At 43.0% G+C, this 14,655-nt stretch overlaps 1 protein-coding gene and 1 long non-coding RNA gene across 3 annotated transcripts in view; both read left to right on the top strand.

The window, feature by feature from the left end:
- The first annotated feature begins 4,958 nt into the window (after positions 1 to 4,958).
- Positions 4,959 to 7,226, top strand: LOC132772842 (uncharacterized). The gene is made up of 3 exons (XR_009631282.2): positions 4,959 to 5,010; positions 5,553 to 5,592; positions 7,131 to 7,226. It is a non-coding gene; the product is annotated as an uncharacterized lncRNA (long non-coding RNA).
- Positions 7,227 to 11,897: 4,671 nt separating this feature from the next.
- SDC2 (syndecan 2) overlaps positions 11,898 to 14,655 on the top strand; it is a 92,540-nt gene continuing 89,782 nt past the window's right edge. Inside the window, exon 1 of one of the 2 annotated variants that reach the window (XM_060775639.2) lies at positions 11,898 to 12,441. In XM_060775639.2, the coding sequence (XP_060631622.1) occupies positions 12,382 to 12,441 (60 nt within the window). In that variant the 5' untranslated portion in view covers positions 11,898 to 12,381. The remainder of the gene's footprint in view (positions 12,442 to 14,655) is intronic. The other variant, XM_060775638.2, reaches the window with a different exon arrangement.

The raw sequence follows: 14,655 nt of genomic DNA, 5'->3' as shown, positions 1-14,655 counted from the left end.
GGCAACTAAAATGACCAAGGGTCTAGAGAACAAGCCCTATGAGGAGCAGCTTGAAGAGCTGGGCATGTTTAGCCGGAAGAAGAGAAGGCTGAGAGGAGACATGATCGCCATGTATAAATATGTGAGGGGAAGTCATAGGGAGGAGGGAGCAAACTTGTTTTCTGATGACCTGGAGATTAAGACGTGGAACAATGGCTTCAAATTATAGGAAAGGAGATTCCACCTGAACATTAGGAATAACTTTCTGACTGTGAGAACGTTCAGCAGTGGAACTCTTGGGGCGCTGGAGTGTGTTAGAAGCTCCTTCATTGGAGGTTTTTAAACCAAGGCTGGATGGCCATCTGTCTGGGGCGCTTTGATTGTGATTTTCCTGCTTCTTGGCAAGGGGTTGGACTGGATGGCCCACAAGGTCTCTTCCAACTCAAGGATTCTATGATTCTAGGTATCAAAGCCAGGAACAAGTTTAGCTCCAACCCAGCCTGTACTACAGTATAACCACAACTTCATTATATAAATGGTGTTGGTGGTTGTAGTGTCTCAACTGGCACTTTTTATTGAAAAGAAAAAGAGTCTAGGCATCTTAAATATTAAAAATATGCAGAAGTATCACACAGACAAAGTATAATGCCAGTTTTTTAAAAATTGGAATGGTTGTCAATTCATTTCCAGTCTGAATTCAAGTACAGGTTGAGCATCCCTTCTCCAGAATTCTGAAATGCAAAATTGTCCAACATTGGGTTGCTGTAAGTTTTTCGGGCTGTATTACCATGTTCCAGAAGCATTCTCTCCTGATGTTTTTCCTGCATCTATGGCAGGCATCCTCAGAGGTTGTGAGGTCCTCACAGACCTCATAACCTCTGAGAATGTCTGCTATAGATGCAGGCAAAATGTCAGGAGAGAATGCTTCTGGAACATGGCCATACAGACTGAAAAACTTTCAGGAACCCATTGATTCCAGCCATGAGAGCCTTCAACAACACATTACTCCAACATTGTCCACAAAAATGGCTGTGAGAGTGACACCTTTGCTTTCTGATGGTTCAGTGTACACAAGCTTGGTTCCATGCACAACATTATTTTAAAATGTTGCATAAAATTACTTTCAGGTTAGTATGCAAAAAGCGAATATGAAACATTTCGGAGATGGGTCTTGGATCCCATCTCCAAGATATGTCACTAGGTCCATAATATGCAAATAAAGGTATTCCAAACCTTTTTTTAAAAATCCAAACTACAAAACACTTCTGATCCCAATCATTTTGGAAAAGGGATACCAAACCTGTAATGACATTTAAAGCTCTAAACAGATTTATTTACTTGAAGAACTACTTCTCCCTATCAATATTAACAGAAGAACTGAGGTTTTAAAAAAGCATAAATAATATATTCAATAGGCTCTAGGCCAGGCATGGGCAAACTTTGCTACCCCAGGTGTTTTGGACTCCAACTCACACGATTCCCAACAGCCTCCGGCCCTTTCCTTTCCCCCCTCAGCTGCTTAAGTGGCTGAGGGGGAAAAGGAAGGGGCCTGTAGTTGTTAGGAATTGTGGGAGTTGGAGTCCAAAACACCCAGAGGGCTTAAGTTTGACCATGCCTGGCCTAGAGCCTATTGACTCCGCCTATCCGCTGGACAGGTGATTTGAAGGCAAAAATATGTAGTTTGCCATCGTTTGCATGCAATTACAAACAACATTCTCCTGTGCTTTTGCTTGGTTCTTGCATTTATTTTGCTTGGTTCAAAAGAATTACCATAGCATCCATCTGCAAAATTACTTCTGGGTTTGTTGTTATTTTCCCCTATTGCACTTTTACAAGAGGAAGGACGAATCACATTGCTAGAATACATTTTCTTTTATTGCTGGTGAGCAGTGTCTAATGCCACCGGTACACTAATATAATGGATTTTTCATAAATTTGAATGCATTACAAAAGAGAATCCAGATACAATTCAATTTATCTTCATATAAACTTTAAAGACTTTGAATCTTTCAGAACTACCACGTTGGGCACTTCTTTGTAAGTAATCCTTTAATACAAATAAATTGTCAGGTGAGTCATTTTTTTCTAGAGAGATTTATGGCATTTATTTTTTGAGATAAGCTACCACTTAAATGAGAACACGAAGAGAAATAGAGATTGAACTTTAATATACATTTCTGAATCAATAAAAGTTGCATTATGCATTCAGAAAATCGCAGTTCTGCCGTGATGGAGGTATTACCAAATACGAATGCTAATAGTGGGCTCCTGTTGTGCCATGAATGTCTCCCAAATTAAATATCTCTCACTGTTTGTTTCTCATACATTCATATGCCAATGCAGACAGAAAATAGCAGGAACATGCTAAAGAACTCATTTTGACTGAGACCATTTTTTCCAGAGTCAGGGATTTTTTTATAAGACCGCTTCCAATCAAAAGTCCTTTCACATACACTTTGAACGACACAGTCCCATGCTGGGAAAGGAATATATGTGTGTGTTTTTTAAAAAAAATGTAGGTGAACTCTTTGACTATGAGTCTTTAAAAATAGAATATAAAGACATGAGAAGGTTAGGTTTAGTTCTGCATTTAAAACAGGACATGTCTAATCTATTGGAACACTACTATGTGAGGAGAAGTTATAGGAAGAAGGGAGCAAGCTTGTTTTCTGCTGCCCTGGAGACTAGGACGTGGAACAAGGCTTCAAACTACAGGAAAGGAGATTCCACCTGAACATGAGGAAGAAGTTCCTAACTGTGATTGCTGTGATTGCAATGGAACTCTCTGCCCCAGAATGTGGTGGAGGCTCCTTCTTTGGAGGCTTTGAAACAGAGGTTGGATGGCCATCTGTTGGGAGTGCTTTGAATGTGATTTTCTTGCTTCTTGGCAGGAGGTTGGACTGGATGCCCCACAACATCTCTTCCAAGTCAATGATTCTATGATTCTACTATGGCAATGAAGTAGAAACATATTGGAATCATCAGGGTCAGATTTGGACACTACAGCTGTCCCTCCACATTTGTGGTTTTGACTTTTGCAGATTTTATTATTCACACATTTGATTGACAATGTTTTGTCTAGGCATCACCTGGTGTGGCTCAATGCTGTCATGCTGGAGGACCTAGATATATCTAGAGAGAGAGAGAATATCAAGGTCCTCCAGTGTGATTCTATGGTCAGCTTCTAGCAGTGGTTGACCATAGTGTCATTCTGGAAAACCTAGAAATTCCTAGTGATGTTTTCGCTCTGGTAAATATATAGCAATTTCTTTATTTGCAGTTTTTCATTTTCATGAGGGTGGAGGTGGTGTTTCCAGTTCATAAAGAGAACTGCCAACATTATCCGTGTCTCTTTCCAGATCCCAAATACAACAGGACTCAAACTTCCTTTTGCTTAACTTGAACAACCTGGGCCTGCTATTCTTTCAGGGCTAGGAAGAGGGCATTGCCTTTTCCAAAAGTGAATCTGGCAATAAGAAAGAAGAAAGAACTAACCAACAACTATGGTGGTGGTGGCACTGTTGCCCAGTATGCTTATCTGTGAAAAAGGCTGACATGGAAATTTGAGGTATCTCCAAATTTTGAGATATAGTCCACAGCTCACTCTGAGGATATCTACACTGACCAAAAAACTGGATTCTCTCTGAACCACTGCGATCCCTCTCCAAACATTACAGGGTTTCTTGACTTAAATTGGACTTTACCCCAAGTTATGCAAAGCTGGAGGATACTCCAGTTTTTGCTGGAAACTTCAGAGTATCCTGGGGCTTTGAGGCTGTCTTGACAGCTGGATTGGTCCAATTTGACTCGATGAACTGTCCAGGCTGATACTATAGCATGACCCTCACCTTGTACTGATCAGGGAAGGAGGTGACCATAGAATCACACTGGAGGACCTTGATATTCTTTCTCTCTCTAGAAATATCTAGGTCCTCCAGCATGGACTTCAGCATATGCAACCAAGATGGTCAGGCACTTGCATAATGCTCTGAAGCTGGCAGGGAGTAACAGTGGCATCATGGAGGACAACATAACAGCCTAGCAGGGGTGGAGTGGTCCCAACCTATCTGGCCTCCAGTCCTTGATTCAGCATGTACTTGCTGGATCTGGGCCTCTTCTGGATCAGATTTATACTGGAATAATACACCAAGTGTAGACGTAGCCTCTGTTTGTCTGCCTCTGTGTGTGTATTGTAGAATTTCTTTGCATTTCTTTGGGCCACAAAAATGCAATTCATCTTTCTGTATTTCACCATGCCTTCAGTTTATTCTTGATTAGAGAATTGATATTTTCCTAGTTTGCTCCTGTAAACAGCACATTTTCCCTTCCACACAGTTCTACCAACTCATAGTAATGAGGCCACATGAAGAAATTTCAAACATTTGAGATTGGAATTATGAGATTTTGTGGACATAGTTCCGTGGGGTTCTAGGGCCTGAAATTAAAAAAGTAACTGGCCTAATGTCCCACATTCAGTCCCTGGCATCTGCAAGTAGACATGAAAATGGGAAACACAGAGAGATGCCACTGTATACAACCCTGAGTTAGAAGAACTTATTTGCTCATGTAAGAAATGTACACTTTGCTTTTGCCTTCTTAAATAAAAGGAGTCACCCAAAATGTCTACAAAATAAGATAATTTACTTTATTTTATTTTCTTTCCCTATCCTTCTCGACCTCCGAGGAGGGACTCAGAATGGCATAAATACAATGGACCAAATCTAATCTAAATCTAACAAATCTCATTCACTTCAACAGAGCCACACTTGAAGGGACTGATGTAGGATTTAACACAAGAATAATAACATTGCATTTACACAACAAGTTAAAAGCAGCAGCAGAGAGAAAGGCAAAGGACCTATCCAGTCAGTAAACAAGATTAAGCAACAGCAGAGTCAACTGCTTGTTTAAAGAGACATTTCTTCCTGCCAAATATAAGTAAAGAGGAAGGTGACCTAACCTTTATGGGCAGAGAGTTCTACAAACATGAGGCTGCTACTGGAAAAGGTTTCTTGGGTCTGAAAGTATAAGGTAATTTCCTGTGTTTTGAGGAATAATAATTCCTCCTCTGGATTGCTTTTTGCCTAAATATGAGAGGTGTGCAAAATTTCAGACACCATTTTGGATTTCGGAAAATTTCGGCAATTCATACCACCAAAATACAATGCAGGAGGATCCCCTTTGAAGCATTTACGAATCAAAACACAAGCCTCTGAATCTTTCAGAAAAATTCAGATTTTTTTTTATTTGAATTTTTTTCAATGTAACATATTACCCGATTGGGACTGGCTGGCATGACTGATAAGGGAAGCTGCACACAGCTTTTTTCCCCTTGTCAGCCAATCAGAAGAAGAAAGCTATACTTGTCAGTTATTTTGTGCCAGTTTCTGACTATTTCTGAAAACTTAGGAGGACTACTCTAGTTATTATCCAACTTTTATTTTCCAAATTCTACTAAGGAGATGTGGGTGGATGTACCTCTCAACTCAGACACACCAGTGAGCCCTCTGCCCCCACACCCAGCAAGTCAGATCTGCAAAACCTACTTATCAGTCTTCTGCTTCCTCTGACAGGACCAGCATTTCACTTTGACTGAAATCTTCTGAAACTTGGGTAAGCTTACAGTTGTAAAAGTGGCCTATGAGTGTGGCAAGTTTGATCCTGATGGCCAAAAAATATATAATTTTTCAATCCCCTGAGGATGAGAGAGTGTCCAAGGTGGTTAAATTGCAAAAAAAATCCTAAAAATCAGTGTATAACCAGATTTTTCTGAAACTTTGCAGGAATTTTGCCCTACACATGTTCTGTCACTGTGGAAAAATTCAAGGGATTTTTTTTGTTTTTTAACAAAGAAATTCTTTTGGTAGAAACTTTTTAAAATTCCTAAAAATCAGTTAATAACCAAAACATTCTGACACTTTGCAGGCTTACAGCTGTGAATGTGTTCTACAAGTGCGGCAAGTTTCATCTCAATAGTCATGAAATGACAGAAAGATGAGCTGCACAAGTTTCCCCATTGGCGCTAATGGACGGAATCTTACCAAAACAATAATGAAACTTCGAATTTCGAATTATGAATCGAAATGGCTTCCTCCAAATCTCCATGAATTTTCTTGAAACAAAATAGGAGGGGGCATCTAAAATTCAAAATGAAACTGAAATGAATCTCTACCATTTCATGCACCTCCACTAAATACTCTGAAGACTCCAGTCACTAGCTCTCAAACTTTGGTCTTACAGATGTTTCTGACTTTAGCTCCAAAATTGTTTATTATTGGCTAAGGCAAGTGGGGCTTCTGGAAGTTGAAGCTCAAAACATCTGGAAGACTAGTGTTTCAGAATCACTGCTCTAGAAGATCATGAATGATCTCAGAAGCTAGAGCTGAGATGAATCTACATTGTAGAATTAATTCAATTTGTTACCACTTTAACTGCCATAATGTTATGGAATCTGGGGAGTTGTAGTTTGATGAGACACCAACAGTCTTTGGCAGAAAAGGCTAAAGACCTTGTAAAATGACAACTCTTAGGATGCCCCCAAAAGAAAGGGAACTTGCTGACTGCATACATATGAATGTATTTCCACTAGATAAGAGAATCGCTAGAAATAAAAGTATTTGAACCCCATTTGCAATACTTTCAAATGGTTCATAGCATGTGCAGTTGTTCAGAATCACAAGAATTAAAATGTCAGAATGCAGACATTTTGGATTATAATACACAAAGGATGTGATCTTACATTGGATAGCACGGCATCAATTTGTATATGAGGAATGATGCGTTGATTGTACTGCTTGCATGGAGTGGCAGCTGAATGCACACCTGAATGTGTAACTAAATTGAATGCATTTTAAAACTGGTTGCCTTATATAAACCATTGAGTGTGTAAAGACTGAGTTTTGTAATCTTAGACACCACTGAATTTGGCAGGCTGCATTTCTGCGTGGGCATGCATATGATTGCACTGAAGCTTCAAGTTGTAATATTTTATTTCCAGACATTCTAGATCTACTCTTATTGATTTTTTTTGCCATTTCAAGTCTTCTTCAGTAGTTACTTAAGTATCAAGATTTATGATGTCTTTGTCAATGCCTTCTCTCAATATTTCATTTGATTACATGTATTTGGTATCTTGCTCTTCACTTCCAAAGGACTCTCACGGCTTCAAAAGAAATGGCATGCAGCCACGGCAAAGCAATAAAGCAAATTAGAAATCCAGCTGGAAGTATTAAAGTCAGCTTCCTGAGACCTAGGTAAATAAAAAGCTGTCGTTATTGTATTTATTTAGAACCAAAAAGATATAAGATTTGGGATCCAGCTGGTCTCTGTTGGGACAGTTTTCTGAAAATAAGGTGCCACAACCAGAAAGATGGCCTCAAAAAGCTTAATATACAAGAAAGGGATATTATAGATATTGGAGTTCCAGATTATATGTTTGTAACTATATGTCCCATAGCAGGCTTTCCTGACACATAACCAATCATATGTTTTAGGGTGCATCTACATTGTAGAATTAATATGGTTTGACACCACTTTAATTTCCATGGCTCAATGATATAGAACAGGCATGGGCAAACTTCCACCTTCCAGGTGTTTTGGCCTCAACTCCCACAATTCCTAGGAGCCTACCCAGTTTGCCCGTGTCTGCTATAGAATAATGGGAGTTGCTGGGGACCTCCGCTGGGAAAATCTTTGCAAGAATCCTTGCAAACCACCTTCTGCCCCTCTCAGAAGACACCCTCCCAGAATCCCAGAACGGCTTCCGCCCCTCCAGAAGAACAGTGGACATTATCTTCACTGCACAACAGCTCCAAGAAAAATGCAGGGAACAAAATCAACCTCTGTACATGGCATTCATTGACCTTGCAAAGGCATTCGACACAGTCAATTGCAGAGCTCTCTGGACCATCCTCCAAAAAATCGAGTGCCCTAACAAATTTGTGACCATCCTGTGGCTCCTCCATGATGACATGATGGCAACAGTCTTGGACAGCAATGGCTCCCAAAGTGACCCATTTAAGGTGGAATTGGGTGTCAAACAGGGATGTGTAATTACCCCAACTTTATTCTCCATCTTCATCGCTATGATACTTCAACTTGTTGACGGGAAGCTTCCCACTGGAGTGAAAATCATCTATTGGACAGATGGCAAGCTGTTTAACCTCAGCAGACTGAAAGCCAAAACCAAGGTTACAACAACAGCTGTTGTAGAACTCCAGTATGCTGATGACAATATCATCTGTGCGCATTCAGAAGAAGACCTACAAGCCACTGTAAACACCTTCGCAGAAGCATATGAAAAGCTCGGCCTGTCACTGAATATTGAGAAAACCAAAGTGCTCTTCCAGCAGTCATCAGCCAATCCCCCTCTAATGCCAGAAATACAGCTTAATGGTGTAACATTAGAAAACATTGACCACTTCCGCTACCTTGGCAGCCACCGCTCCACCAAAGTCAACCGAAATACAACACCGCCTGAACTCTGCGAGTGCAGCATTTTTCCGAATGAAGCAGAGAGTGTTTGAGGACTAGGACATCCGTAGGGATACCAAGGTGCTTGTTTATAAAGCTATTGTCCTCCCAACCCTGCTATATGCCTGCGAGACGTGAACTGTCTACAGACGTCACATGCAACTCCTAGAACGATTCCATCAGCGCTGCCTCCGGAAAATCCTGCAAATCTCTTGGGAAGACAAGCGAACACATGTCAGCATGCTGTAAGAAGCAAAGACCACCAGCACTGAAGCAATGGTCCTTTGCCATCAACTCCACTGGACAGATCACGTTGTCCAGATGCCTGATCACTGTCTCCAAAAGCAGTTGCTCTACTCCAAACTCAAGAACAGAAAACGGAATGTTGGTGGGCAGGAAAAGAAATTTAAAAATGGGCTCAAAGCCAACCTTAAAAACTCTGCCATAGACACTGAGAACTGGGAAGCCCTGGCCCTCAAGCGCTCCAGCTGGAGGTCAGCTGTGACCAGCAGTGCTGTAAAATTTGAAGAGGCATGAATGGAGGGCGAAAGAGAGAAACGTGCCAAGAGGAAGGCGCATCAAGACAACCCCGAATGAGACTGCCTTCCACCTGGAAACCAATGCCTTCACTGTGGGAGAAGATGCAGATCAAGTATAGGGCTCCACAGTCACCTACGGACCCACCAGCACATTGATCCTGGAAGACTATCCTACTCAGACAACGAGGGATCGCCTAATTAAGTAAGTAAGTAAGTAAATGAGAGTTGCAGTTTTACAAGGTCTTTAGCCTTATAAAGAGTGCCGGGGCCTCAGCAAATTACCAAAAGACAGAATGCAATTAAAATGTAGCTAAAATGTACACATTAAAACTCATGTGGATAATTTTGGATTTCAGAGTATTTCAGAATTTGGAATGGTGGATAATGGATGTTCAATCTGTTTTTGTTTCTCTACCTGAATCCCTTCTCCTGAGTGCATCGTAACACTGTAAAAATGAACAGGGGCCTTGCCACCGGAAAGAGAAAGGCAGTTGCCTTCGGCAGTCAGATTCTTTGGGTGTCATCCAAAAGCAGCCAATGCTAGTGAATACTTTATTTATTTATTTAACTGCCAGGAAAGTTGAAACCTCTTTGTGAGAGACTCTTGTACCTTTTGGCAGAGACTAAAAAAGAAGACTTGGTTTGCCTTAAATATTCAGTACCTTGACTGTGGTGGCATCCACACTGTAGCATTAATGATGTTTGGCACCACTTTAACTGCCATGTCTCAATGCTATGGGAACACAAGAGTTATAGTTTTACAAGGACTTTGGCCTTCTCTGCCCAAGAGTGTGACTGCTTCAACAAACTACAAATCCCGGGATTCCATCGCATTGAGTCATGACAGTTAAAGTGACACCAAACTGCATTTATTCTACTTTGTAGATGCATGCTCAATCAAGGCCACCTGGTGAGTTTCCATGCTTGAGTAGGGATTTGAACTCTGGTCTTTAGAGTCATAGTCCAATATTTGCATCACTACAACACATTGTGGAATCATAGCAGCTTGACACCATTTTAACAGCTATGGAATCCTAGTATTTGTGCGTATCTTGTTATGGCACCAGAACTCTCAGACATTGCATTGACACTATAGAATGAATGAAGTCTCATTACTTACTTACTGACTTAGGCGATCCCTCGTTGGCCGAGTAGGATAGTCTTCCAGGATCATCTATCATCTATGTTTGTGGGTGATTTCCAAGATGACTCCCACATCCAGAAAGCCCTGTGACTCACACCAACAACAGATCTGGACCAAACTTGGCACACACATCCCTCATGACCAACTTGAAGTACTGCTGGGGTTTGGAGCATATGTGTGGACCCGGGATGATGGGAGTCGCAGTCATAGAATCATAGAATCATAGAATCAAAGAGTTGGAAGAGACCTCAAGGGCCATCCAGTCCAACCCCCTGCCAAGAAGCAGGAATATAGCATTCAAATCACCCCTGACAAATGGCCATCCAGCCTCTGCTTAAAAGCCTCCAAAGAAGGAGCCTCCACCACACTCCGGGACAGAGAGTTCCACTGCTGAACGGCTCTCACAGTCAGGAAGTTCTTCCTAATGTTCAGATGGAATCTCCTCTCTTGTAGTTTGAAGCCATTGTTCCGCGTCCTAGTCTCCAAGGAAGCAGAAAACAAGCAGTCCACTTACATCCAGAGAGCACAGTGAACCCTAGCAAAAATGGACCTGGGTCAAACTTGCCACACAGACCCATCATGACCATCTTTAAATACTGCTGGGGTTTGGGCCATGTGGGATGATGGGAGTCACAGTCCATGTACACTCAGAAAGTACCATGAGCCCTCTCAATGATGGACCTGGACCAAACTTGCCACACAGACCCATCATGACCAACTTTAAGTATTGCTGGGATTTGGGGTATGCATGTGGACCCAGGATGATGGGAGTTGCAGTCCACTTCCATCCAGAGAGCACAGTGAACCTTACCAACAATGGACCTGGACCAAAGTTGCCACACAGACTCATCATGACCAACTTTAAATACTGCTGGAGTTTGAGAGGTGTGTGTGGAGCCAGTATGATGAGAGTTGCAGTCCACTTCCATTCAGGGAGCACAGTGAACCCTACCAACGATGGACTTGGTCTAAAGTTGCCATACAGACCTATCATAACCAACTTTAAGTACTGCTGGGATTTGAGGTGTATCTGTGGAGCCAGTATGATGGGAGTTGCGGGCTACTTACACCCAGAGAGCACTGTGAACCCTCCCAATGATTGACCTGGACCAAATGTGCCACACAGACCCATCATGACCAACTTTATTGCTTGGGCTTGAGGTGTGTGTGTGTGAAGCGTATGATGGGAATTGCAGTCTACTTACACCCAGAGAGCACCGTGAGCCCTCCCAATGATCGACCTGGACCAAACTTACCACACAGACCTATCACCAACTTTAAGTACTGCTGGGATTTGAGGTGTGTGTGTGGAGCCAGTTTGATGGGAGTTGCAGTCAACTTACACCCAGAGAGCACCATGAGCCCTCCCAACTATGGACCTGGACCAAACTTGCCACATAGACCCATCATGACTAACTTTTAAGTACTGGTGGAGTTGGGCGCATGTGTGTGTGGTGGACCCAGGATGATGGGAGTGGTAGCCCACCCACATCTTTATGCATTTTCTAATGAGAGCATTCATAAAGTCCAAAAACAATGCCCCGGCAGTAAAAGTGGTGTCAAAACGCATTCCTTCTATGGTGTAGATCAGGCATGGGCAAACTTGGGAGGGAAAGAGAGAGGCGGAGGAAGAACGCGAGAGTGGGCTTCCCTTGCCTTTGCCCCTCTCCTTCCTCCCCTTTCTCCCCCTCCCCTGCTCCTTCCCACTGGCTGGAGGAGCTGCCAATCCGCCTGGTAATCCTGCTTTAACGAGGAGCCAAGAAAAAGCGGAGGCGAAGGCAGCCCCAGCCGAAGAGGGAGGGAGAAAGAGAGAGAGAGAGAGAGAGAGAGCGAAGGCAGCCCGGGACTCCTCCTGCAGCCGCCCCTTCTCGCCGTTTCCCTCTCTGTGTGTGTCTCCGCGTGGAAAAAAAAGCCTCCCTCCTTTCCTCCCTCCCTCCCTGCTCCGTGGCTAAACTTTGTCGGGGCGAGGGAGACCCACGCGAGGCACCCGCCGCAGGAGAAGAGGAGGAGGAGGAGGAGGCGAAGGGGACGCCCCGAAGCCAGCCAACAAGTGAGGAGGAGGAGGAAGAAGAAGAGGAGGGCGAGAAGGAGAAGAAGAAGGAGAAAGAGGGCGAAGAAGAGGGAGCCGGCGGTGGGCGCCGATCCCGTGGAGTCCGCCTCCGCCTGGAAATCTAGCTTGCTTGGGTCTTTGGGTTATTCTTCTTCATTCTTTTTGGAAGTCGCGTCCCCGAAGCAAAGCCGGGAATAATGCGGAACGTGTGGATACTGCTCGCTTTCGCCGGGGTGGCCTGCGTGTCGGGGGAGACGGTAAGAAGGGAAGGGGTTGGGGGGCAAAAGGTGGTGCTTTGATTTTGTTTTCTTGGCGTGGGAAAGGAATAGGGCAACGGGGAAATGGTTGCTCGGGGGCTTGAGATGTTTTCTTTTTTGGTGTGAGAAGGAACAGAGCCACTGAAATGGTTTTGGCTCGAGATGGATATATTTGGAGTGAGGAGGAACAGGGCAACTGGGGGATGGTTGGTTTGGGCATGAGATGTTTGTCCCTTCATTGGAGTTGAAGGAACAGGGAAAGTGTGAGATGGTGGTGGTGGTGGTTTGGAGTGAGAAGGAGCAATGCAACTGCGAGATGTTTGGTTTGAGTATGGGATATATATGTCCCTTCTTTGGCGTGAGAAGGTACAGGGAAAATGTGGGATAGTTTGGTCTTGATACATTTGTCTCCAAAAACCTCTGAAATACATCAATATCTATCAATCTGTGCGTGAGAAGGAACAAGGTAACTGAGATGGTTGGTTTGAGCTTGAGTTAGGAATGAGAAGGAACAGGGCAACTGAAATGTTTTAGGGTCGAGATGGATAGATATTTTTGGAGGGAGAAGAAACAGGACAACTGGGGGATGGTTGTTTTGGGATGATGATGATGATGATGATGGTTTGGAGTGAGAAGGAGCAGGGCAACTGAGAGATGTTTGGATTTGAGTGAGGGATATATGTCTTTTTTTGGAGTGAGAAGGTACAGAGAAAGTGTGAAGATAGTTTGGTCTTGATACATTTGTCTCCCAAAAGCCTCTGAAATATATCAATATCTATCAATCGGGGTGAGAAGAAACAAGGAAACTGTAAAATTGTTAGATTGAGTTAGGAATGAGAAGGAGCAGGGCAACTGGGAGATGTGTGGTTTGGCCTTGAGATATGTGTCTCTTCTTTGGAGTAGAAGGAATGGGGAAAGTGTGAGATTGGGATAATTATGATGGTGGTTTGAAGTGAGAAGGAACAGGGCAACTGTGAGATGTTTGGTTCGAGGTGGAGATAGTTGTTCCTTCTCTGGAGTAGAAGGAACAGGGAAAGTGTGAGATAGTTTGGGCTTGATACATTTGTCTCCAGACCCCCCCCCCCCCAAATATATCAATATCTTTCAATCTGGGGGTGAGAAGGAACAAGGTAACTGTGAGATTGTTGGTTTGAGCTTGAGTTAGGAATGAGAAGGAACAGGGCAACTGGGAGATGTGTGGTTTAGGCTTGAGATATTTGTCCCTTCTTTGGAGTGAGAAAGAACAGGGAAAGGGTAAGATTGGGATGATTATGGTTTGGAGTGAGAAGAAACAGGGCAACTGCTAGATGTTTGGTATGGGCTTGAGATATTTGTTCCTTCTCTGGATTAGAAGGAACAGGGAAAGTGAGATAGTTAGTTTGGGTTTGATACATTTGTCTCCACCCCCCCCCCCAATATATCAATATCTACCAATCTGGGGATGAGAAGGAACAAAGTAACTCAGAGACTGTTGGTTTCAGCTTGAGATAGGAATGAGAAGAAACAGGGCAACTGGGAGATGTTTGGTTTGGGCTTGAGATATGTTCCCTTCTTTGGAGTAGAAGTGTGAGATTGGGATGATGGTGGTGATGGTTTGGAGTGAGAAGGAGCAAGGCAACTGCCAAATGTTTGGTTTGGGTTCAGATTTGTGTCCCTTTGGAGTAGAAGGAACAGGGAAAGTGTGAGATTGGGATGGTGGTGGTGGTGATGGTGGTGGTTTGGAGTGAGAAGGAACAGGGCAACTGGGAGATGTTTGGTTTGGGCTTTTGATATTTGTTCCTTTTTTGGAGTAGAAGGAACAGGGAAATGTGAGATTGGGATGATGATGATGATGATGATGATTATGGTTTGGAGTGAGAAGGAACAGGGCAACTGCTAGATGTTTGGCTTGAGATAGTTGTTCTTCCCTGGAGTAGAAGGAACAGGGAAAGTGTGTGATGATTGGTTTGGGTTTGAAACATTCATCTCCAAAACTTCCCCAAATATATCAATGTCTATCTATCTGAGAGTGAGAAGGATCAAGACAACTGTGAGATTCTTGGTTTGAGCTTGAGATAGGAATAAGAAGGAACAGGGCAACTGGGAGATGTTTGGTTTGGGTTTGAGATTATTATTGTTGATGTTATTAATGGGGTGAGAAGAGATAGGGCAACTGTGATTTTTTTGATTTGAGCTTTGTGTTTTCTTTCTTTCTTTCTTTTGAAGTGAGAAGGA

The sequence above is a fragment of the Anolis sagrei genome, chromosome 4, assembly GCF_037176765.1.
Source record: "Anolis sagrei isolate rAnoSag1 chromosome 4, rAnoSag1.mat, whole genome shotgun sequence".
NCBI classification, from domain to species: domain Eukaryota; kingdom Metazoa; phylum Chordata; class Lepidosauria; order Squamata; family Dactyloidae; genus Anolis; species Anolis sagrei.
Note: the sequence above shows the minus strand (reverse complement) of the source record. Positions and strands in the feature narration are given on the sequence as shown.